Source organism: Muntiacus reevesi, chromosome 8 (genome assembly GCF_963930625.1).
Source record: "Muntiacus reevesi chromosome 8, mMunRee1.1, whole genome shotgun sequence".
In the NCBI taxonomy this organism is placed as follows: Eukaryota; Metazoa; Chordata; class Mammalia; order Artiodactyla; family Cervidae; genus Muntiacus; species Muntiacus reevesi.
Window position 1 is genome coordinate 27,868,993 of NC_089256.1, and position 23,302 is coordinate 27,892,294.

At 47.4% G+C, this 23,302-nt stretch overlaps 1 protein-coding gene across 3 annotated transcripts in view; it reads left to right on the top strand.

Moving 5' to 3' along the window:
* The first annotated feature begins 1,001 nt into the window (after positions 1 to 1,001).
* DOP1B (DOP1 leucine zipper like protein B) overlaps positions 1,002 to 23,302 on the top strand; it is a 123,075-nt gene continuing 100,774 nt past the window's right edge. For all 3 annotated transcript variants that reach the window (XR_010664218.1, XM_065943006.1, XM_065943007.1), the window contains exons 1-2: positions 1,002 to 1,131; positions 7,081 to 7,245. Coding sequence is in view for 2 of the 3 variants with exons in the window: in XM_065943006.1 (XP_065799078.1) it covers positions 7,108 to 7,245 (138 nt within the window). In the remaining variant the exon portion in view is untranslated. The remainder of the gene's footprint in view (positions 1,132 to 7,080; positions 7,246 to 23,302) is intronic.

Genomic DNA, 23,302 nt, shown 5'->3' on the forward strand with positions numbered 1-23,302 from the left:
TTTTGAGACCCAGACTAAATCTGATTCTGCAAAAACCACAACCTCAATCAACAGGTGGCACTGTTCTGGTTGGCTGGGAGCCCCAAGCTGGGGCCATCAGGTGCTCAGGTGAACTCTGCCTGATCCGGGTCATCAGGTGCCTCTTGCCCTGCGGCTGTCAGGCCAGGCTGGGTGAGTCTAGACTGTGTGGGTCCCGAAGACCCCTGAAAGGGGTTAGGGGTTTATCTGGAAATATTTATGCCCTTTAGGCTTGATGTGAGGTCTCCTTCCTAAGCCAGAGCTACATAAAGAAGTTCATTGCAGGAATTATCTCCCTCACCTCCTCTGATGCCAAGGATGGGAAAAGTGAAGCCTGTGGGCTGGGGTGGGGCACCTTAGCCAGGGTCCCCCAAACCTCCTGCGCCCCGAGCATGTATGGAGGGGTTTGCTCTGCTTCCTCCCCGAGGCTCTGGGGCGTGGTCCCGATGGCCAGGTGCCACGGACCCCACCGGTCTCGGGTGCAACGGTTTCTCCTTGCCTGTCACTCCAAACCCCACCTGGGGCTGGCTGATTCCCTGACTCTGCGGAAAACCGGGTGGAAGCGTGGTGCTTGCCAGGCCTGGGCTCAGGCCCAGCCCCCGCGAGCAGAGGACCCCCCTCCCTGAGCCCGCCCCGCCCACTGGGAACCGCCTCCTGGCCCCGTCCCCGAGCCCAGGAACCGCCCTGGAAGCCCCGCCTCCAGCGTCGAGGACACGCCTTCGGCCCTGCCCCCACGCGCCGAGGGCTCTTCCCTTGGCCCCGCCCACATGCCTCGAGAGCCCCACCTCCCGACGCTGGCCCCGTCCCGTCCTTAGAGGATCTCCGCCCCTTAGCCCCGCCCCTACGCTCTGAGGGCCCGCCCCCTCGACCCGCCCCCACAGACCACGCCCTCGCAAGCCACGCCCCAGCAGAGGACCCGCCCTTGGCCACGCCCTCCCCAGGCGCCGCCGAAGACCCGCCTCCCGGCCCGCCCCAGTATCCCGGAGCCGCTGAGGCTCGGGCGCGGGGCTTCCTCCGCGGTCCCGGCGGACTCGCTCGACCCGTGGCGTCCAGGCCGGCTCCACCGCGCCTCTCCCGTGAGCGCGCCTTCCGCGGAAGAAGCCGCCGCCGCCGGTAAGTGGGCCGCGCGCTCGTCTGTCAGACGGAAGCCGAGGGAGCCGGGCGGCGTCTCCTCCCGCGGGCCCGCGAGCGGCGGTGGCGTCCTCGCCGGGTGCCCAGGGGTTCGGGCGGCGCCTCGGGGGCGCGCCCGGGCTGCATGCAGGTGGCTCGGTGGAGCGCGCACTGCAGCAGCGCAGGGACAGCCCGAACGAGCCCCGCCAGTGGGCGTGGGGGCGCCGGCCCGGGACCCCGCGACCCCACCCCCAGAGGCTGCCCGCCAGCCTGAGCCGAGCCCCCACCCCCACCCCCAGGTCTCCCGGCGGCGAAGGCGGGCAGGCCCGGCACGCGCGCGCGGCCTTCTCGTCCGGCAGGTGGAGGTCAGGTGGGTCACGACCCGCCAGCCGGTCGGCGGATGCTGGAGCCGCGCGCGCCTTTGTTTTTGCTCCCGGTCCTGTTCGGGAAGCTGGGCTAAGCATTGAGACCTTTTGTGAGATGAAGGTTTTCCCTGTGGAAGAAAGACCACCCCCGCCAGCACCCCAAGTCTTCCAGACTGTCCTCTGGAGAAGGGAATCTGAGCCGCAGTGCGCGCTCGGCCCGCCCGGCCCCTGCATCGTCTTGCAGTCTCGCCGCCGGTTGCTGACGCCCTGAATGGTCCTTAAAGCATCTCTGCCCTGCTTATGGAGGCTGTTACCCTCAGGTGTTTTCCCTGACCTCGGGCAACTGCCCTACCCTCGGGAGAACCCTGGTAGGATATTTTTTTGGTAAGAAAGTGGAGGCGCCTCTTCCCCGCCAAAGCTGGCGCCCATTGTACGCCTCACGTTTTTCCACTACAATCTAATTACCATATGAAAGACCCCATTCAAAATCATGTGTGGCCTAGAGTCGATTAAACCGCTTGCAGATGAGTTTTTCTCGTGCTGTGACAGAGGATCATTATTTATCGATAAGTGGGTCTCTCTCATGAGAGGTGTGACTTTTTGACATTTTTTTCGCTTTTACGTTTTCATCTTAGAAACAGGTCCTTCATGTCAGCATCTCTGAAATTAACTTCTTTTGGATCTAGGTGGTTGATTTTTCACTTCAGCTTGCTTTTCTAAGAAATTAAGCGTGGTTAAGGTGAGGGATTCCCAGCTGAGAGTTTTCCGTTTTTTTCCGGCGGATTCTTCTGGCCCCATGTGTTTGTTTATATGACTGCTGCTTTGGGTTTAATGGTTACTAGGTTGTTATACTCACTCTTACTGAGTTATTGAGTCTCTCACAGAAAAGGTATTCAGAGGAGATTGCAAAATCATTGCCAGGAGAGCTCGATAAAGGTTACAGTCTTGAGTTTTACCTGTTTTCGTAATATGGTCAAGGCTCTGTGGCTCCCGACTGGCCTGAACTGGAATCTGGATTCTGCCAGTTGCCTGCCTTGGGACCCTGGCACCTTTTTTTGGAAGGCCTCAATCCCAACATCCTCATCTGGAAGCTGATGATACCCATCTCTTAGGACTCTTGTGTGTGGCGTGAGAGAAATACATGCAGAAATGATGGGTTTACCAAGCCCACCCAGGAGTCTTGCTTATGAGCATAGCATCAGGTGCCCCATATTTTGAAATAAAAGAGCTTGCTTGACTGTTTCCAAACTTCTTACCTGTGCTGTTAGTGACATCAAGGAGGCTTTCTTATAACCAACCATAACGTTGAACTGCTCCAGTTACCCGCTCTTACTGGGCTTACACCTTGCTTGCCATGAGCAGTAGTGCTCCTTGGCTATCCCCACGTCCTAAACACACGTGCTGTCACTGACAAGGCTCTCTTCCTGCTAGCAAGCGCCCACACTCGTGGACTTTGAGGACTTCTCTGCTGTTCATTGGGCTCCCTCTGCCCTTCTTGCCATCATCTCTCTGTTACATCAGCCCACCCTCCATCACTCTGTGCGCACATTCATTTTTTAAAACGTATCCTTTAGTTTTTATTGTATTTTCATTTTTTTGGCAGTACCTTGAGGCATGTGGGATCTTTGTTCCCCAACCAGGGATGGAACCCATGCCGCCTGCATTGGCATCAAGGAGTCTTAATTACTGGACCGCCAGGGAAGTTCCATGCCACATTAAACTGAAATTACGTGTTTAGGCATTTCCTCTTTTATTAGGCTCTGAACTGTGGGAGTCGAACTCTGCCTTGTTCCTGTTTCTTTCCCCGGTGCTTTGACACCTAATAGAGTGAACATACTGCGTGGTGTATTACAGTGGTTCAGAAATACGGAATATCAGATTTACAAATCTCCTGGAATTAAAAAAAAAAAAAGCACTTAGACCATTGCGATGTACTAAATTCTTGTCTTTACTTCGCAAAACAAACTACATCTCTCATTACCATCCTTTATTATTTTCAAAAACTATGAGATACTATTTCAGAAAAGAAGGCAGGCCTTTCCAGGAACGAGCCAACAATCTACTGTGTACCTATGCATAGTGCAGTGTATTTTTTTTTTTTTTTTTGAAACTACAGTGTATTTTTGCAGAGAGGTCCAGCATGTGCAAAAGCCTTGTGGAAGGATGAATTATCTCAGGACAAGCAGAGTGCTGCAAGGAGAGAGGCAGGTAGAGCCTTGCAGGCCCAGAAGTGGGTTGGGCATGAAGGGAGTGTGGGCTTACTATATATAGGCTCAGTGGGAAGAGTTTCACAGAGGTGGGGAAGTGCTTTATGTTTTAAGAGGACTTGGAGTGCTGTGTGAAAGTATACACAGGAACAGAGGGACACGAGTCTGAAGGAGAAGCCTTAGGAGGCTTCTGCAAGCTTGCAGGAGGAAGCTCACCCAGTGGAGAGTCCACGGGTGTTTTGGAAGATGAACTAACAGGACTTGGGCTCAATGTGGCTGGTGAAGAGAAGGAAGAGTTCAGGACAACCTCAAAGGTCTCATAGGTGGAGGGGCCACCTTCTGAGGAAAGGAAGACCGGGCCGGGAACGTGCTATGCAGGTAGAATCAAAAGTGGAGGGCTTCTTTTTTTTTTAAGTTTATTTTTAATTGGAGGATAATTGCTTTACAATGTTGTGTTGGTTTCAGCCGTACAACAATTGAGTCAGCCAAAAGTATACATATATCCCCTCTAAGAGTGGAGGGCTTTTTTTTTTTACACAAGCAACTTAAATGCCCACTGACTGATGAATGGATAAAGAAGATAAGGTGTATATACACATTAGAATACTGCTTGGCCATAAAAAATAATAACCATTTGCAGCAATATGGATGCAGCTGGAGGTTATCATCCTAAGTGAAGTAAGTCAGAAAGACAGGGAAGGACAAATAGCGTATGATATCACTTCTGTGTGGAATCTAAAATGTGACACGAATGAACTTATCTATAAAACGAAAACAGACACACGTGAAGGACAGATTTGTGGTTGCCGATAGGGGAGGGGGCGGGGTGGATTGGGAGTTTGGGGTTAGCAGATGCAGACTATTATATATAGAATGGATAAACAGCGAAGTCCCACTATATAGCTCCGGGAACTATAGTCAGTATTCTGTAATAAACTTACTGGAAAAGGAAAAAAGAGGGGAGGGTTTTTTAAAAACAGTGTTATAAAGTTAATAAGTTACAGACCGTAAAGTTCTTTCAGTGTATCATTCAGTGATTTTTAGTAAACTTACAGAGATATGCAGCCATGGCCATAATCCAGTTTTTAGCACATTTCCATTACCCATCCCCCGCCTTCATAAAAAAGATCCCTTGTGCTCATTTGCAATTACTCCCTGTTCCTACTCCCCACCCTAAGCAACCACTAACGCATCTACTTGCCATCTCTACAGACTGGCCTGTTCTTGACATTTCATGTAAATGGAGTCATATGATGTGTGGCCTTTTATGACCGGCTTCTTCCACTAAGCTTGTATCTTCCAGGTGCATCCACGTGTAACATGTTCAGCACTTCGTTCTTTCTCATCACTGAGTGGTGCGCCGTCATATGGCTAGACCACATGATGTTGATAGACACTCGAGAGTCTAGTTTCAGACACGCTAAGTTTCAGACATGTGTAGAGAAGTCAAGGAAGCATTGGCATGAATTTGGGTCTTCGAGGGGGAGGTTTGGAAGGCTATAAACCTGTGAGTCATGAGCATGAAGCTGGTATTAATTAGTTAAAGGAATAGATCATTGAGGGGAGAGAGAGAGGGCGAGAGGGACCCAAGCGTGGTGCCCAGGAATGCCAGCATCTGGCAGGCGTGCAGATGAGGGTGGGCCTGCAGGGAGGTGGGTGGGAGCCAGCACAGGGCAGATGGCCCAGAGGAGTGTGGGCTGCTGGGAGGCTGCCTGCAGGAGGAGGAAGTGGCCTGCTGCACCGTCCTCCTGGGAGGGGAATGAGGAAACAGAGTCCACTGGCGTTGATGATTTGGAAGTCAGTTGTGTCGGCCTTAAGAAGATCACAGGGGGCCCGGAGCCATCAGAAAGCGAAGAGGAGAAGACCTCTAGAGTCTTAAAACTTCCCCATAGCCAAGAAACGAAAAACTGAGGCTTAAAGATCACATTGTCCCTGCAGCTCGGTTTCTTCATGAAGTAATGTTTGCCTTTTTATCTGATTGATGACACGCAGTTTGGCTAGCAAACTGACGCTACCTCGGGGGAATTTACTCACGTCACCATTACTCCATGCTTCTCTCTCCTTTCAGAGCATGAGCTAGTGAGATACCACGTAGGCTCATAAATCAGTCAGGATCATGTTTAGCTGTGAGTAACAGAACACTTGATTTAACAGCTTAAACTCAACTCTTAGCATGCAGAAAGCAGTAAGTCCAGGGGCAGAGTGTCCAAGGTTGGTGTGGCGCCTTCCTTCCACTTAACGCATGGAAGTCATGCCCTAAAGGTGGCTCTTTCCCCTGGGTTGCAAGGTGAGGCTTCAGCTCCAATATCAAACCTTTGTTTTGAGGCATAAAATAGGGGAAAGGTGGAAGGCAAAAGACCAGAGGAGTCCACCCTACCACTGCTGCCTCAGGCTTTGCAGTAGCTGCAGTGGTTCATGTATAATGAATGCATCTAGCCACAGGGGAAGAAAAAGAAAGAAGGAAAGAATATACAAGGGCCAAAAGAAAATGGCAACCACCTGGACCCTGGTGTAACACACCTCCATCCAGACTCCTTGCCTGTAGACATAGAGCTGTGGGGGTTGCACCCTGCCGGGGGCCAGGCAGATAACTGGTACTTAGAAAATGAACAGTCAAGGCTCCCCAGGTGGCGCAGTGGTAAAGAATCCACCTGCAATGCAGGAGACGTGGGTTTGATCCCTGGGTCGGGGAAGGAAACGGCAACCCTGCTCCAGTATCCTTGCCTGGAAAACCCCACAGACAAGGGAGCCTCGTGGCCTACAATCCATGGGGGACACAAAGCGTCAGACAAGAGCACACCCACATGCAAATGAACAGTCACGTGGTGGATTTCTGACCCCACTGCTGTCAGACCCTTCACATTTAGGTCCTTGGGCTTTGTAACTCTTTTTTTCCCCCGCCTGATTTTCTTTTAGAATCCTTACATTCCTCTCCTGGAGTCTAGTTGTAAAGGATTTAGTGCTAAAGCAGCTGTTCAGTTAGGACCACAGATCTGCTTTTCCTTAGGGCCAGTAGAGGCCCCGTGCTGGCAGGAACCACGTGCATTCAGAATTAGCAGTTGGCAACAACACGCAGTTAGCCACTTTGTGAGTTTCGCTCCTAGAGTTCACTTTGTCCATTAAGTGGAACCCTAAGTGTTTTCCTTCTTTCGGCTCCATCCATTTGTCTCCCTCAGAGTCCAGGAGGGCCAGAACCATTTATCTTTTATGTCCCCTAGTGCCTGGCTCGGTAGCCTTGCTAAATATTTGAGTTGGATCGCCCAGCACAGGAGTCCAGGCACAGGAGTGTTTGTGGCCACGTGGCCTCCAGGGCAGAGGCTGGGGACACTTTTCGTACTCGAAGAGCTGCTGCATCTGTTTGTCCTCCGATTCCCTCTTAGATACCTTTTCTGCTGTGAGAATGTAAGATGGATCCAGAGGAGCAGGAGCTGTTGAATGACTACAGATACAGAAATTACTCTTCCGTGATCGAAAAGGCGTTAAGAAATTTCGAGTCCTCGAGTGAATGGGCGGATCTTATATCTTCCTTGGGCAAGCTCAACAAGGTATGTGGGGCTGGGAGTGTTTGCACTGGGGGTTGGGGGGCGGGCACACAGCTGTCCTTTTATTGTTTCAAGGACTTGTCTTTTTAATATTACACTGCGTGCCGATTAAAGCCATCAGATAAGAAGAACTGCCACTAATTTGTCACCCAAGTTACCTGCTATTAACCTATCAGCGTATGAACCTCCTCTTCCAGCCCTTTCTTTCTGAGCACAGCACCTATAGTGTGGATGAAGTCCATATGACAGCTGAACACTTTTTTTTCTCAACAATATTTAGGTCTAAACAAGATAGATTTATAAACAATCCAGTTATTCAAAGGTGAATTGTCTGTCATGTACTGCTCAGGATTTTTATGGCTTTTTTTTTTTTCTTCTCTAATCTTTTCCACCATTTTACTGCTAACTGGTAACTCTTAGAAAAATAAAGGATGAAGCAGTTACAGAAATCTGTCCAGAAATTGTGTGTGTGTTTGGGTTGGGTCTAAGACGACCAAAACCGATCACGTGTAGGCTTGACCTCGTGTGCCATGGATGGGGACCTTTGTTTATTTCCGTCCTGCCCAGAAGGAGGGTGACTGCTGTGACCTTTAGGAAGACGATAACCTGGGCTCAGAGAGGCTGTGCTCGGTTCTGTTGCCGATTACCTGGGCTCCTGGGTGTGACAGCTGACTTTGGAGCCCAAGAGTGTTTGTGGCCACGTGGCCTCCAGGGCAGTGGGCTGGGCAGTGCTTCAAGGGGCCAGGGGGGGGAGAGAAGGCGGGCAGCCTGATCACAGGGGCAGCGCCTGGGCAGCTGTCCAGCACCAACCGCCCGAAAGCAGCTATCAGCACCCGCAGATGGCAAAGAGGGGATGGGCGGTTATTGCAGGTAGTGCCCAGGAAGCCGCGCGGTCTCTGCAAAGTGTATTTACAGCGTGTGAACCCCGTGGCTGGTGCTGGCTGGGAGGAAAGTGATGATGTAAGTCACTCAGTTGTGTCTGACTCTTGGCAACCCCATGAAATGTAGCCCGCCAGGCTCCTCTGTCCATGAAATTCCCTCGGAATACTGAAGTGGTTGCCATTCCCTTCTTTAGGGGATCCTTCCAACACAGAGATTGAACCCTCATCTCCTGTATCACAGGCAGATTCTTTATTGTCTGAGCCCCCAGGGCTGGGATGGAAATGTATAATAAAACAGCAAATAAGAGCTTGAGAATGCTTTGGTGACAGAGCTCTGACTTAGGACTTTTCTGGCTGAAGGTAACATTCACTGTGTCGCACAGAGGTCAGTTGCTTTTTTAGGGGAAAGTGAGATGCCCTGGAGTGGGCCTTGGACATATTCCAGTTCTTCTACACATTTTACTGTTTTAGTACTTGACTCTCCTGGAATCTAATAATATCATACTTTTGGGGAGAGGCGGATGTGCTTATTGCTTTTTTGTTGAGTTAAAATTCATGCAACGTAAAATTTGCTGTTCTTTTTTTTTTTTTTTTTTTTAATTTTTGTTGTCTGTGCTGGGTTTTTGTTGCTGGGTGGGCTTTTCTCTAGTTGTGGCGAGCAGGGGCTACTCTGTAGTTGCGCAGGCCCCTCGTGGCGGTGGCTTCTCTTATTGCACAACACAGGCTCTAGGGCGCAAGGGTTTCAGTCGCTGTGTCTCCCGGGTTCTCGAGCACAGCCTTAGGAGTTGTGGTGCACAGACTTGGTTGCTCCGTGGCATGTGGGATCTTCCCAGAGGAGGGCTCGAACCTGTTTCTCATGCCTTGGCAGGTCGATTCTCTACCACTGAGCCACCAAGCCCCAATCAGCCATCTTAAAATACATGGCTTTTGGTGCATGCATGATGGTGAACAACCATCACCACTGTCTACTTCCCAGACATTTTCCCCACCCCAAGAGAAACCCTCTCCATTTCGTGTCTTTACCTAGGCCCTGGTAGTCACTAATCTACTTTCTGTATCTGTGGATATTTCACATAAAAGGAATCGTACAATAATGTGGCACTTTTGAGTCTGGATTCTTTCACTTAGCATGTTTCTAAGGTCCATCCACGTTGTTGCTTGTGTCAGTACTTCATTGATTTTTATGGCTGAATAATGTTCCTGGGTATGAACAGACCACATTTTGTTTAGCCATTATTCAGTTGGCCCTTCTGAGTAGTACTGTATGAATATTTGTGTCCAAGTTTTTGTTTGAGCACCTGTCTTCATTTCTTTCAGGAGTATACCTAGGAGTGGGATTAGTCACGGGGTCACTCTATATTGAGTTACTGAGGAACCATTGAGATGTTTTCCTCAGTAGCTACCCCTTTTCACATGCCCACCAGCTATGTATTAGGGCTCCAATTTCTTCTTGTTCTCAGTTTTCAGGGTGGTTTTCTTTTTTGACTATAGCCATTCTAGTGGGTGTGAAGCGGTATATCTTACATATCTTAGGGTTTTAATTTGCATTCTCCTAAAGCGTCTGCCTACAATGCGGGAGACCTGGGTTCAATCCCTGGGTTGGGAAGATCTCCTGGAGAAGGAGATGGCAACCCACTCCAGTATTCTTGCCTGGAAAATCCCATAGACAGAAGAGCCTGGTGGGCTACAGTCCATGGGATCGCAAAGAGTCAGACACGACTAAGTGACTCTACTTAGCACTGATGACTAAAATTTTGAGTATCTTTTCTCTTGCTTGTTGTATATCTTCCTTGGAGAAATTTCTATTCAGGTATTTTGTTTATTTTTTTTAACTATGCTATTTGTCTTTTTGTTGTGATTTGTAAGAGTTCCTTTTGCATTCTGGATTCTAGTCTCTTACAGGAGTTGTGATTTGAAGATTTTTTTTCCCCATTCTTCAGGCTGTTGTTTAGGTTTTTTATCGTGTCTTCTGATGCACAGAATTTTAAAATTTTTGATGAAGTCTCATTTGTTTTTTTCTTTTGTTGCTTATGTTCTTGGTGCATATCTAAGAAAACATTGCCAATTCCACAGTCAAGAAAATTTACCCCTGGGTTTTCTTCTTTAAGAGTTTTTAGTTTTAGTTTTTACAATTAGATCTTTGATTCATTTTGAGTAAATTTGTGTTTTTTGCTGTTGTTGTTTTTCATAGATGAATATGGAGTTTGTAGTAAGAATAAAATTAACTCATAGCACACATGCTATTCAGACATTCAAAATTAAACAGTCTAGGGTTGGGAAATGCAAACAATATGATACACAAACACATGATATGAATTAAATACATGATAAATGCAATAAAAAAGTACATGATAAACACATTAGCCATATTATTGTATATAACCAGAGACATTAAATGTCTCAGTTGGAAGAAGTATAGGTTTGGGACATGTGTAAGCATTCTAATGTTCTGGAAATATTCTTTTTTTTCTTTAAATTTAATTTTTTATTTTATATCAGAGTATAGTCGATTTACAATGTTAGTTTCAGGTATACAACAAAGTTTGTCCATGATACACATACATGTTCCATTCTTTTTCAGATTCCTTCCGCACGTAGATTATTACAGATTGTTGAGTAGATTTTCCTGTGCCATACAGTGGGTGCTTGTTCATTATCTATTTAGTATCTGTATAGTAGCATATGTATGTTAATCCCCAAATCCTAATTTCTCTCTCCCCCTACCTGTCCCCTTTAGCAACCATATCTTTATTTGTGAAGTCGGTGAGCCTGTTTCTGTTTTGTAAATAAGTTCATTTGTGTTATTTTTTTTAGATTTCACATATAAGTAGTATTGTGTGATACTTGTCTTTTATATACCTCAGTTAGTGTGATAAACTCCAGGCCCGTCCATGTTGCTGCAGGTGACATTATTTCATTCTTTTTCATGACTGAGTAATATTCCATTGTATACGTGTACAACATTATCTCTATCCATTCATCTGTCGATGGACACTTAGGTTGCTTCCATGTCTTGGCTGTTGTCAGTAGTGCTGCAGTGAACATTGGGGTGCATATTTCTTTTCAAATTATGTTTATGGATATGTGCCCAGGATTGAGATTGCTGGATCATTTGGTAGTTTTTTAAGGAACTTCCATACTGTTCTCCATAGGTGCTGCACTAATTTACATTCCCACCAACAGTGGAGGAGGATTCCCTTTTCTCCACACCCTTTCCAGCATTTATTGTTTGATGATAGCCTTGCTGACTAAGTTAATTTTTGTACATGGCTTGAGGCTCCAACTTCATTCCTTCTCATGTGGAAATCTAGTTGTTTTACATGTGGAAAGCCATCTGTTGAAGAGACTGTTCTTTTGAAGCGTCTTGGAATCCTTGTTGAAAATCAATCATCTATAGGGAGATGCTTAATTCTGGACTTTCCTCTTTTTCCACTAATCCAAATGTTTATCCTTATGCCATTTTGTTTATTGTAGTTTTGTAGTAAGTTTTGACATGGGGAAGTAAGAGTCCTTGAACTTAGTTGTTCTTTTTCAGAGTTGTTCTGGATTCCTTGACATTCTGTATGAATTCTAGGATCAGCGTGTCAATTTCTGCAAAAAAGCCAAGTGGGATTTTAATTGGGATTGCACTGACTCTGTAGATTGCTTTGAGGAGTATTGCCGTGTTCACAATATTGTCTTCTAATCCATGAACACAGAATATTTTTCCACTTATTTAGGAACACACACACACACACATATATATATTTAGTTTGTTTATTTTTGGCTGTGCTGGGTCTTCCTTGCTGCACGGGCTTTTCTTTAGTTGCGGTGACCGGGAGTGCGTCTCTAGTTGCAGTGTGCAGGCTTCTTGTAGCGGTGGCTTCTCTTGTTGCGGAGCACAGGCTCCAGGGCGTGCAGGCTTCAGCAGCTATGACTCGTACGCTCCGTAGTTGCAGTTCCTGGGCTCTAGAACACAGGCGCAATAGTTGTGGTGCACCGGCTTAATTGCTCCAAGACGTGTGAGATGTGAGATCTTTCCAGAGCAGGGATCGACAAACCAATGTCTCCTGCGTCACCAGGCGGATTCTTTACCACTGAGCCACCAGGGAAGCTCAGAACATGCTTATTTTGAAGTAGGTAAAATTACGAACTTGAAAAATGCAGTTCTAGAGCAGTGAGTTATCCTATGAAACAGGCTTTGTTTCAGCGTGCCGGAAAAGCTTTCAAACATGTTGGATCAGTGTAACCTGCCTTTTAAGTGCAGGATATTGAGTACAGTTGAGTCTTTCTTTAAGGAGCTTTGGAAGCATTAGCCAATCCTTCTTTCAGTGGCCGTCTGAGTGCCTAGAATGTGCCAGCAGGTACCAGGGTGCAGCAGAGAGCAAAACTGATAAGGCCCTGCCCTCATTCTGGTGGGGATGGGGAACGAAAGACACACATTGTTAGTGGGTGATGAGTGTGGTGGGAACGGTACAGAAGGCGGTGTATGCTGAGCGTAGCTGAGATGGTGCCATGGGGCCAAGTACAGAGGCTCTGGTATGTCTGAGGCTGGGGAGGTTGTCACCGAGCAGGCCAGGGATGGGGAGAGGGTAGGAAAGGAGGCCGCAGAGGAGAGGGGTGGGGAGGGCGCCTCATCTTGCCGGTCCTTTGGAACTGGTGTCTGAGGGTGGCCCCTGAGTTGGGGGCGGCTGCCCAGCAGCGAGCTTGGCCTGCCTTCGCTTTTAGGTGCTGGAGCCATCTCCAACTGCTCTGCCGGGTGGGGTCAGGCAGAAACAAGGAGATCTTTTAGGAGGCCCACAGGGAAGGGTTTGGATTCTGAATATACTTTGGAGGTGTGGCCAAGAGGCTTTGTCCTCAGAGCAAATGTGAAAGGTGAGGGAAAAAGAGGAGTCGAGTGTGACTTGCAGGTTCTCCCAGGTGGGGGTCTCGAGGAGCTGAAAGGCTGTGATAGACTGGGGAGCAGCCGGCCCCTCGGGCCAGGCAGGGAGACCACAGGTTCCCACTGGAAAGCGTGCGTTTAAGCATCCGTCAGATGTCCCTGTGTGACCTCCGTGGGATGGATATGAGTTTAAAGAGACAGCTCTCTGTTAAAAGTCGTTCCCCCAATTCCATGTAACCCCACGCCCATGTCCTCTTCACTCCAGCTTTCTGCTTGCTGCTGCCATGATGGGGTGATGAGGGTGAGCTGTCCCCTGCACGAATTTGCACAGTGTCGGTGAGATGAGGGTGACACTGTCTGTCCCCCTCGCAGCCCTGCCGATGGCGGTGGACATCCGGAGAGAGCCCGCTGTGGGCCGGGGACCTGGCGTGCATCCTCATCCAGATGCAGAGCATGGCCTGAGGCCGGACCCAGGCTAAACAGCCTGTGCCTTATCAGAGCTGGCAGGTAGCAGATGGGGGCCCAGCCCCTGAGCAGAGCCCTCGGCCCTCGGCTCCTCTCACGTCTGTGTCTGTGGCTCAGAGAGGACAGGGGTGCCCTTCTGCTTTCTTTGTTAGCCAGACGAGGGAGACCCGATGATCAGCCCCCTTTTGCAGGTGAAATTACCTAACTCACCCCGTGTCCTGTGGCTGCGAAGTGGCTTTAATGGGTTGGATTGTGTCCTTGGAAATTGACGTGTCCTCACCCCCGGTATCCCAGAGCGTGGCCTTATTTGGAGATCCAGAGACAGTCAGGTTAAAACAAAGTCCTTATCCAACATGATGACTGTATCCTTGTAAGAGGAGGCACGTTGGATGCAGACAGAGATGCCAAGAGGAAAGGCGCCCTGCCAAGGTGAAGGCAGAGACCGAGCTGATGCGGGTAGAAGCCAAGGAATGCTGAGATTGCCCCCGAACTGCCGGAAGCCGTGGCGCAGCCTGGAGCGGGTTCTCACTCATGGCCTCGGAGGGAACCAGCTCTGCCGACGCCTTGATCTCAGCCTTCTGGCCTCCCAGTTCCTGGCCGTAAGCCTCCCTGTGGCTGGGGCTTTGTTACAGAAGCCCCCGGCAACTGACAGAGCAGTAGAACCAAGGTATATACTGAACACTCAGGTGCTAAGGACCTGACGTTGAACACTGCTTCCTGCTCCCATGGAACATATAAGGCTTTGCTGGCAGCAGACAAAACAGCGAATAAACACGTGACATCAGGTGCTGAATGCTAAGAAGAGAAATGAACCGGCAGAGTGGCTAGCAAGGAAGGAGGGCATTCGCTCAGGCAGAGACGGCTCTCTCATAACATGACATTTGAGATTTTGAGCAGAGGCCCGGATGCGTCGAGCTGGCTGGCAGGGACGCCATCTGGGGCTCAGGCCTGAGTCCAAGGTCCAGGAGGGGACGGGCATGGCTGGAGAGGGAGCCCTCCGCCCCGGGCAGGTCTCGGGGCTTTATCCTTCGGTGAGGGGTGCCACTGAGGTCCCGGCAAGGCTTTGAGCAGGGTGACCCATCACTGCCTTTTCCTGGGAGAGGAATGCCTCTGGCTGATGCCTGGGAAAGGAACCTGATCATGGGAGCCTGCAGGAGGGAGGTGCAGCTTCAGCACCAGGTGGATTGGCGTTACTGGATGCAGAGGATTGGGGAAGGGGCTGGAGGAGCAAGCCTCCTTCAGCTTAGCGATCTCTTAACTCCTGGGAGACTCACTATTGCATTCAAGGAGTAGGAGTTGATGTGAATAAAGAATTTTCTTAGTGCTTCAGTGATGGTCAGATTTCTTCCATGGACTCTTACATGGATACAGAAATTCAGTGAGTAAATTAGTGAGGAGTTAATTTAAAAAAAAAATCTTTATGATGCAAGAAGCAGCAATATCGTGGTCTTTAAGTTGCAAAGTTAGGTCAGTTTGTGTTCTAATGAAAGTAGACAATTGCAGGTTCTAAAACATAAAACATGGTCTCACAGCAGAAGTGCCTGTGGCTCAACTCTTCACAAGAGAAAACCGATCCCCAAGAGGCCTCCTTTGTCAGACTACAGACAGGTTCTAATTGTATCATTTCTAACATTTGCTAAGCTTTCAGTACCATTTTTAAAATTTTTTTCTATGTTAGGGAAAAGTTTATCTTTTGTAGATGTTATGTGTATCAACCTGAACACAGTAATTTTTGCTTCATTGTTTGAGACTTCAGGCTGTCCCCTTTCACTGATCATTTTAAGATAAATTTTAATCAAGTGCATTTTGAACCCTTATGAACCCAACCACCATACCAAGCCTGGACTGTAACTTTAATTATGGAAATGAAGGATACTTTATTTAAACTCTGTACAGTTAAAAAACCTTGGCACTAAAACTTCTTTTTTTTTTTTTTTTTAAATGTTGTAACAGTCCTAAATGAGCCACCTTCTTTTGACTGTTTTTATGCCATATCCTACTGTTTCACAAAATGGCCTGAAAGTGGGTGACACAAAATGCAAGGGATGTAGGTCTTGGGTGTTCCTTGTTTCAGCTTCTAAAGTCTTACTGCTTAATGACAAGTACCTGCTTTTTAAAGCAGAGCCTCTTTGTTGTGATGAGAGGAAGGTGGCCGGAACTCAGAGGCCAGGTGAACCGTTCTGACTCTTTACAGACGAGCTCCGAGACCTCTTTACCTGAAAACTTGATGAGGCTTACCTGGATCCTGATGTTTACCTGCTCCTTGATGAGCTACTTCTCTATTAAACAGTATTAGTTCAGGTGAAGCATCTTGCAGGTCTGGAGGCTGGAAGTCCAAGATCAGGGTGTCAGCAGATTTGGTTTCTTCTGAGGCGTCTCTCCTTGAGTCAGATGGTTGCTTCTCACTGTGACCTCGTCCCTCTGTGTTTCTGTGTCCTAGTCTCCCTTTCTTATGAGGCCACCAGTCACACTGGACACACCTGTGTGACCCCACTTTACCCTGGTCACCTCTTGAAGGGCCCTGCTCTGGTCCATCTGCTTTCTGGGGTACCAGGGGTCAGGGCTTCCACACATGACTTTTGGGGACACAGTTCAGCACGTAACAGAGTGTAATGATGAAGTACAGATCATCTCCCCACAGATCAATGTTTTAAAAACTCGTTTTTCTCATGGAAGCTCAGATGGCTTTCGTCACGTGCCTCATGGAAGGGTAGAGTGTTCTTTATTTCATCTCTTCTTACTGCCCTGGAGCACCTTGAAGACCTGCAGTTCTCCTGTGTGTGTGTGGTGATCCAAGATGTGCCCAGAACTTCTGGGTCTCTCAGGGCAGCCTTCCTGACTGCCTTAGTCCACTGAGGACGCTGGCTGTAACCATCCCACAGCCTGGGGGCTAATCGACAACACACATTTTATTTCTCACTGTTCTGGAGGCTGAAGTCAAGGTCACAGTGCAGGCAGACTCAGTGTCTGGTCAGAGCCCTCTTCCTGGTTCACAGTCAGCCGTCTTTGGTTCTGTCCTCACATGGTAGGGGGCAGGGAGCCCTGCAGGGCCCCTTTTATATTAAAAGGGCACTAATCCTGCTCACAAGGGCTCCACCCTCATGACCTCGTCACCCCCCAAAGGCCACTCCTAAGACCATCGCACTGGGGACACAGACTTTCAGACCACTGATGGGCCTGATGGCTTCTGCCCCACCCAACAGCACCTCACCAGCCAGTTAGTGGGGGCTGTTTGTGGGGTGTCTTTTAGGGAAGGCCAGCCCTCCAGGTTGGGCTTCCCCATGTGTCCCCCCTGAGAGGGCCCCCCCAGTCCCCCTCCCCAACCTGTCCTCCATCTGCTGAGACACAGTTGGCACTGCCACCCGTGATCCCCACTGCACCAGACTCTGTTTAGTGCGTGAGCTGAAAGTAGGGCTAGGAGCCCCCTCCCTCAGCCCTGTGACGCCTGGTTCCATCATGTGAACTCACCTTTGGGGCCCCATCTTATAGAGAAACAGCGTCTCAGTTTAGGGCATTGTTTTAGTCATTTTCTAGCAATCCATGCGATTGTCTGGAGGGATGACCTTGAGGGTGGAAGGGGTCAGGTAAGTGGAGTGTCCGGGTCATACTGGAAAGATGTGAGCCCGAATGCCTCCTGAGAAGAGATCGCATTTGATAATGTTGGCAATGATTGACACTTTGCTTGTCGGCAGAGTGGATCCTGTGCGCTGCGGGAGAGTGGTGAGCAGAGAGCCCGTTTGTTTCTGGCAGTATTCTAATGTTCTTGGCACTGGGATTTAGGAGTTGCAGCTAATAGAACTCCTGTTCCTAGTGCATGAAGGTGATGCCACTGTTCTGTCATTCTTCACTGATGGGGAATGCCCTGGGGCCCAAGTGGCATCACTGACTCCTACCCTCCCCAGGTTATCCCGGGGGGAGCTGAGAATTGACAGGAATGTTGCTGGTTGGGGTCAAGAGAGCGGCCTCGCTGTGAGCCGCTCAGACCCCATAAGGCCAACATAGTCCTGAAAAGAGCATTTCTGCTTGCTGAAAGGAGTCTGACACGCTTCCGATAATTTATAGCTTAGGTACTCTATTTTACATCTGAGCAAAGGCTTTTTCTTTCTTTTTCTGGCTAGTCTTCTTTTCAGATATGCAGAAGGGATGGAAATAGTCCAGATTTGGGCAGGTGAATTATTTTTCCAGTAAGCTAATGATGAACACTCATCTGAAAAAAAAAAAAAGAGAAAAGACTCCTCTAGCAGAATGGAGTGTATGGACAAGGGAAAGGGCTTGTGATGCACTTATATGTTCTAAATCCTATCAGAAAAGCCAAGAAACCAGGAATGAATTGTGTCCCCCCGACCCCGACTCCCACCACCAAATTCATGTCAACACAACCCCCAGTGTGACTGTACCTAGAGGTGGCATGAGGTAAGTAGGGTTCAGTGAGGTCATAAGGGTAGGGTCCTAATCCAGTAGGACCGTGGCCTTCCCAGGAGAGCAAGCTCTCTTCCCTCCACACGAGGACCCAGTGAGAAGGCACCTCTGCAAACCCAGAGAAGAACTGAATCAGCTGTCGGACTTCGACAGCTCCAGACATTGATGTCGGACTTCCAACCTCCAGAACAGTGAGAAATAAACTTCGTTGTTGAAGCCACCTGGGCTGTGGTATTTTGTTATGGCAAACTAATACAGAAGGAAATGAGTTAAACCAGGCTATTTTTCAAAAAGGATGACTGATGGAACATGAACACCAGTACTCCAGCTTGTGTTTGAGACAGATACAAGCGTTCCCATTTACTTATCTTTTTTAATGGCCTTTTCTTTTTTAATAGCTTTGTTGTACTGTAAGCTGTACGTATGTAAAGTGCATAATTGAAGAGTTCTAATGAACAGGGACTTCTCTGGTGTTTCAGACAGTAAAGAATCTGCCTGCAGTGCAGGAGACCCAGGTTCAATCCCTGGGTCAGGAAGATCCCCTGAAGGAGGAAATGGCAAGCCGCTCCAGTCTTCTTGCCTGGGAAATTTCATGGACAGAGGAGCCTGGTGGGCTAGAGTCTGTGGGCCGCAAACAGTGGGGCAGGACTGAGCGTGTACACACGGAGCCTTCCCCACATAAGATAACGAGCATGCATCCATCACCCTGGAAGTTTCCCTGTAGCCTTTTATGGTCCCTCCTCCATTTCCTCTCTTTCCCCGTCCCTAGGTAACTGCTGGGCTGCTTTCTTTTACAATCGACTAGTTTGCATTTTCTAAAATTTTATATAAACAGACTCATACAGTGTATGTTCTTTTTCACCCTCTCCTCGCCCCCCTGCCCCACAGTCTGGCTTCTTTTACTCAGCAAAACTCTTCTGAGAGTCATCTAAGGCCTGTGTATTGATAGTTTATTCCTTTTTTACTGCTGAGTACAGTTTTATGGATATACACCATTTACTTGGCCATTTGCCTATTAATGGACACTGGGTTGTTTCCAGTAGGCAGGTAAATATTTAACTTTTAAAAAACTGCCAAATTGTTTCCTGAAGTGGCTGTATCATTTTACACCCCACCAACAGTTATAATAACTCCAGTTCTTCCATATTCTTATGAACACTTGGTATGGGCAGTCTGTCTTTTTTAAATTGAAGTATAGTTGATTTATAGTATTATATTAGTTTCAGGTGGGCAGGACAGTTATTCAGTATTTTTGCAGGTTATACTGTATTAAAAGTTATACAATAACGGCTATAATTCCCTGTGCTGTATTATATAATATATCCTTGTTGCTTATCTATTTTATGCATAATAGTTTGTATCTCTTAATCTCATATGCCTAATTTGTCCCTCACCCCTTCCCTTACCCCTTCTAGTAACTACTGGTTTGTTGTCTCTATCTGTGAGTCTGTTTCTGTTTGGGGCTTCCCATGTGGCTCAGCTAGTAAAGAATCTGCCCACAATGTGGGAGACCTGGGTTCAATCCCTGGGTTGGGAAGATCCCCCGGAGAAGGGAAAGGCTACCCACTCCAGTATTCTGGCCTGGAGAATTCCATGGACTGTATAGCCCATGGGGTCTCAAAAAGTCAGGCACGACTGAGCAACTTTCACTTTATGTTTTGCATATACATTCACTGTATTATTTTTTTAGATTCCATATACAAGCGATGTCATAAAATATTTGTATTGTGTGATGTCTCTCTGTCTTTTTTATTTCACTAAGCATAATATTCTCTCAGTCCATCCACATGGCTGCAGATACTGAATTTCATTCTTTTATGGTTGAGTAAATATTGCATTTTGTGTGCAATATTTACTAACCCTAACCCTAACCCCTAACCCCTAACCCTAACCCTAACCCTAACCCTAACCCTCCACATCTCCTTTATCTGTTTGTTGATAGGCGTTTAGGTTGCTTCTATGTCTTGGCTACTGTAGATAGTCTGTGAACAATACATGGGGTGTATGTATCTTTTTAAATTAACGCTTTTATTTTTTCTGACTATTCAGGAGTAGAAATTACTGGATCATGTGGTCATTCTACTTTTAGTTTTAATTTGGGGACCTCCATACTCTTTTCCATAGTGTCTGCACCAGTTTACTTTCCCACCAACAGTGTATGAGTGTTCCCTTTTCTTCACATCATCTCCAACAATTGATATCAGACTGATAATAACCATTCTGACAGCTGTGAGGCGATTTCATTGTTGTTTTGATTGCATTTCTTTATTAATTGGTGGTGGTGAGCATCTTTCCACGTGTCTGTTAGCTGCCTGTATGTGCTCTTTGGAAAAACGTTGGTTGAGGTCTTCTGCCCATTTCTAATTGAGTTTTTTTTTCTTTTTCCTTTTTGATATTGAGTTGTCTGAGTTCTTGCTATGTTTTGGATATTAACACCTTGTCAGTCTATCATTTCCAAATATTTTCTCCAATTCCATAGGTTTTCTTCTTGTTTTGTCTGTGGTTTCCTTTGCTTTGCAAAATATCTTTTAATTAGGTCCCATTTGTTTATTTTTGTTTTTATTTCCTTAGATCCAGAAAAATATTTCTGTGATTTATGTCCTAGAGTTCTGCCTATGTGCTTTTATAGGAGTTTTACAGTTTCAGGTCTTACATTTAATCTGTTTTGGTCTTTAATCCCCTTTGAGTTTATTTTTATATGGTGTGAGGTGACATTCTAATCTCATTGTTTCACATGTGCCTGTCTCATTTCCCCAGCATCAGTTGTTGAAGAGACTTTTTTCCACTGTATGCTCTTGCCTCCTCTGTATCTTTAGATTAATTAACCATCCAGGCACGGATTTACTTCTGGGCTCTCTAGCCTGTTCCATTGATCTTTGTGTCTATGATCTATGTGACCCATGTGTCTGTTTTTGTGCCAGTACCATACCGTTTTGATTACAATAGCTTTGTAGTATAATCTGAAGTCTTGAGAGGGTGATACCTCCAGCTTTGTTCTTTTTTCCCTATTGTTTTGACAATTCAGGGTCTTTTATAGTTCCATATGAATTTTAGGATTATTTGTTCTAGTTCTGTGAAAAAATGTCATGGATATCTTCATAGCAATTGCATGAAATCTGTAGATTACTTTGGGTAGGATGCCATTGTAACAATATTAATTCTCCCAATTTAAGATCACAGGATATGGCAGTCTTTTTATTTTTGGCACATCAGTGGACATGTGGTAGTATCTCCATGTATCTTTTGAATTTCCCAAATGGTTAATGATCAAATGGTTAATGTGTGATCACTGTATACTTGTTTTAACCTGATGAAAATACAACACAAAGAGCTCTAAGAATCTACATCATTTCTATATATGTAATAGTGAAACATTGGGAATGACCACCCTCAGTAGGGGATGATGCCACAGTGTGATGACCAGCAGCGTTCACTGGAGGTGGACTTGTAGTTACTAATATGAAAAATACTCATGATAAAGTCAGAGGGCAAGAAAGGCAGGTTGAACAGGTCATGTATAGCTGTGTCTCATGTGTGTGTGAAGAGAAAAAGGGAGTGAGGGGGCATTGTATAGCGGCGGACAAGATCTTGAAACCCTTAATTGTTAGACTAGTTCACTTCCGGTTTTTCATAATTCTAAAGCAGGTTCTAACAGTCGTCTTCCTCCCCATGGCTGTTTGTGTAAGGCGCATCTCCCGTGGTGGAGCTGCTGTGTCCGTGAACGTAGAGTTAAACCTTTGAACACACAAGTCCGTATGGACTTTATTTTGCTCTACTAATTGCCTGCGTGGTGCCAGAGCCACACCTTCAGCTCCCATGCTTTATACCTTTATCTGGCAGGACCATGTTTTCCACCCTGGCCGAACCACTCTTCGATTCCAGAATTTTTCTACCTTTCCCAGGTGCTTTTCTTCCAGATGAACTTCAGAATCATTTGCAAAGTTTAAAAAAAAACTCTTACAGGGTGGTTGGTATTAGGTATCAGTTACTGTATATTTCAGGGAGAATGACATCTTCACACAGTCAGGCTTCCTCATACCTGGAAATGTGGTGGTCTCTTCAGTGACTGAAAAGTATTCACTCAGGTTCCTAAGCATTGGATTGTGCTTCTTACATAAATCCCTCCTGTCTCTTAAACATATTAGATATTTTATGCATGTATTTTTTGCTGTTATCAGTGGGACTTTTTACACTGTATGTTTTAATGACTGTTGCCACGTAGGAAACGATCAATGTACAGAATTTGGAAACTAGCCAACTTGGTGAATTTATTTCTCAGTTTTTTTCAGCTAATTATATTGAGTTCTTCAGGTAGACAGGTGTATATACCATCAACCAGTCCTGTTAGTGTTTTTTTTGTTAGCATCTTTTGGATCTAGGTTAAACACTGATGAGACTGTCAGAGCTTCAGTAACAGTAACGTTAGCTGCTGTAGCAAAGAAATCCAAATCTTGAGTGCCACTCTGCGTCTAAAGTTTCTTGCTCATGAATCAGTTCTGCAGTGGTGGTCCAGATTGGGCGACTGACGTTCACTTGATCATTCCACAGACTCAAGCCAGGGACCCTGCCGTCCTTAACACATGGCTGCCAACATTTACTGTCATTCTGCCCCGCCGGAAGGGGGAGGAGCCTCTGGGTGTGAGCTTGGACTTTAACGGCACAAGCTGCACTGTGTCGGCTCAGTCACGTCTGAGCCTCTGTGGCCCTGTGGCACATGCTACTTCCACTCATATCTCTAAGGGAGAAAAATGCTCGGCTGGCGCAGCGTCCCTGGCCCAGTTCTACCCCTTACCGCAGAAGGGGACTGGATTCAGGTGGGCCGTCCCTGCCCCCGCCCACCTCCCCACCCCACACCCCAGGGTGCACCAACGTTAAGGGGAGTGCCTCAGCTGGGCAGGTTCATTGTATTGCTTGCCTCATCCAGGGCCAGTTTGCTCCTTATTTACTCACCTTAATAACTTCTTACCTCTATATGGCAAGAAAGTGTGAATATGTTCATTTCCTGATGAGTATGTCCATTACCTGATCAGTTTGTAAGGTGTTGATTGCTTCTGTCCAAGCAGCACAGGTGCCTACGTTTTACTCCTGTGCTTCCGGTGCTTACTGTCTGGCTTAGTGTCCTCCCGGCCCCTGCGGTCGCCTCGGAATGAACGTGTGCTATGTGCTGAGTCGGAGGCTGTGGGGCGAAGGAGGGAACACCGAGCTTGGGAGCAGAGCCCTGGGGCTCAGGGGCAGGCAGCTTGGGGCCAAAGTGCTGGTTGCCCACCGGCCACCCCACTTCCTCCTCGTCGAGAGAACCTAGGCACGTCTAGGGATCAGGTGGCGATGCGCTGCAGGATGGTGGCCCCCGCCTTCCAGCCCCAGTGGAGTATTATTGTCGGAGGACTTAATCCTAGTAATTCCATTATCCTTGGCACTTGGCAGGGATTAATCC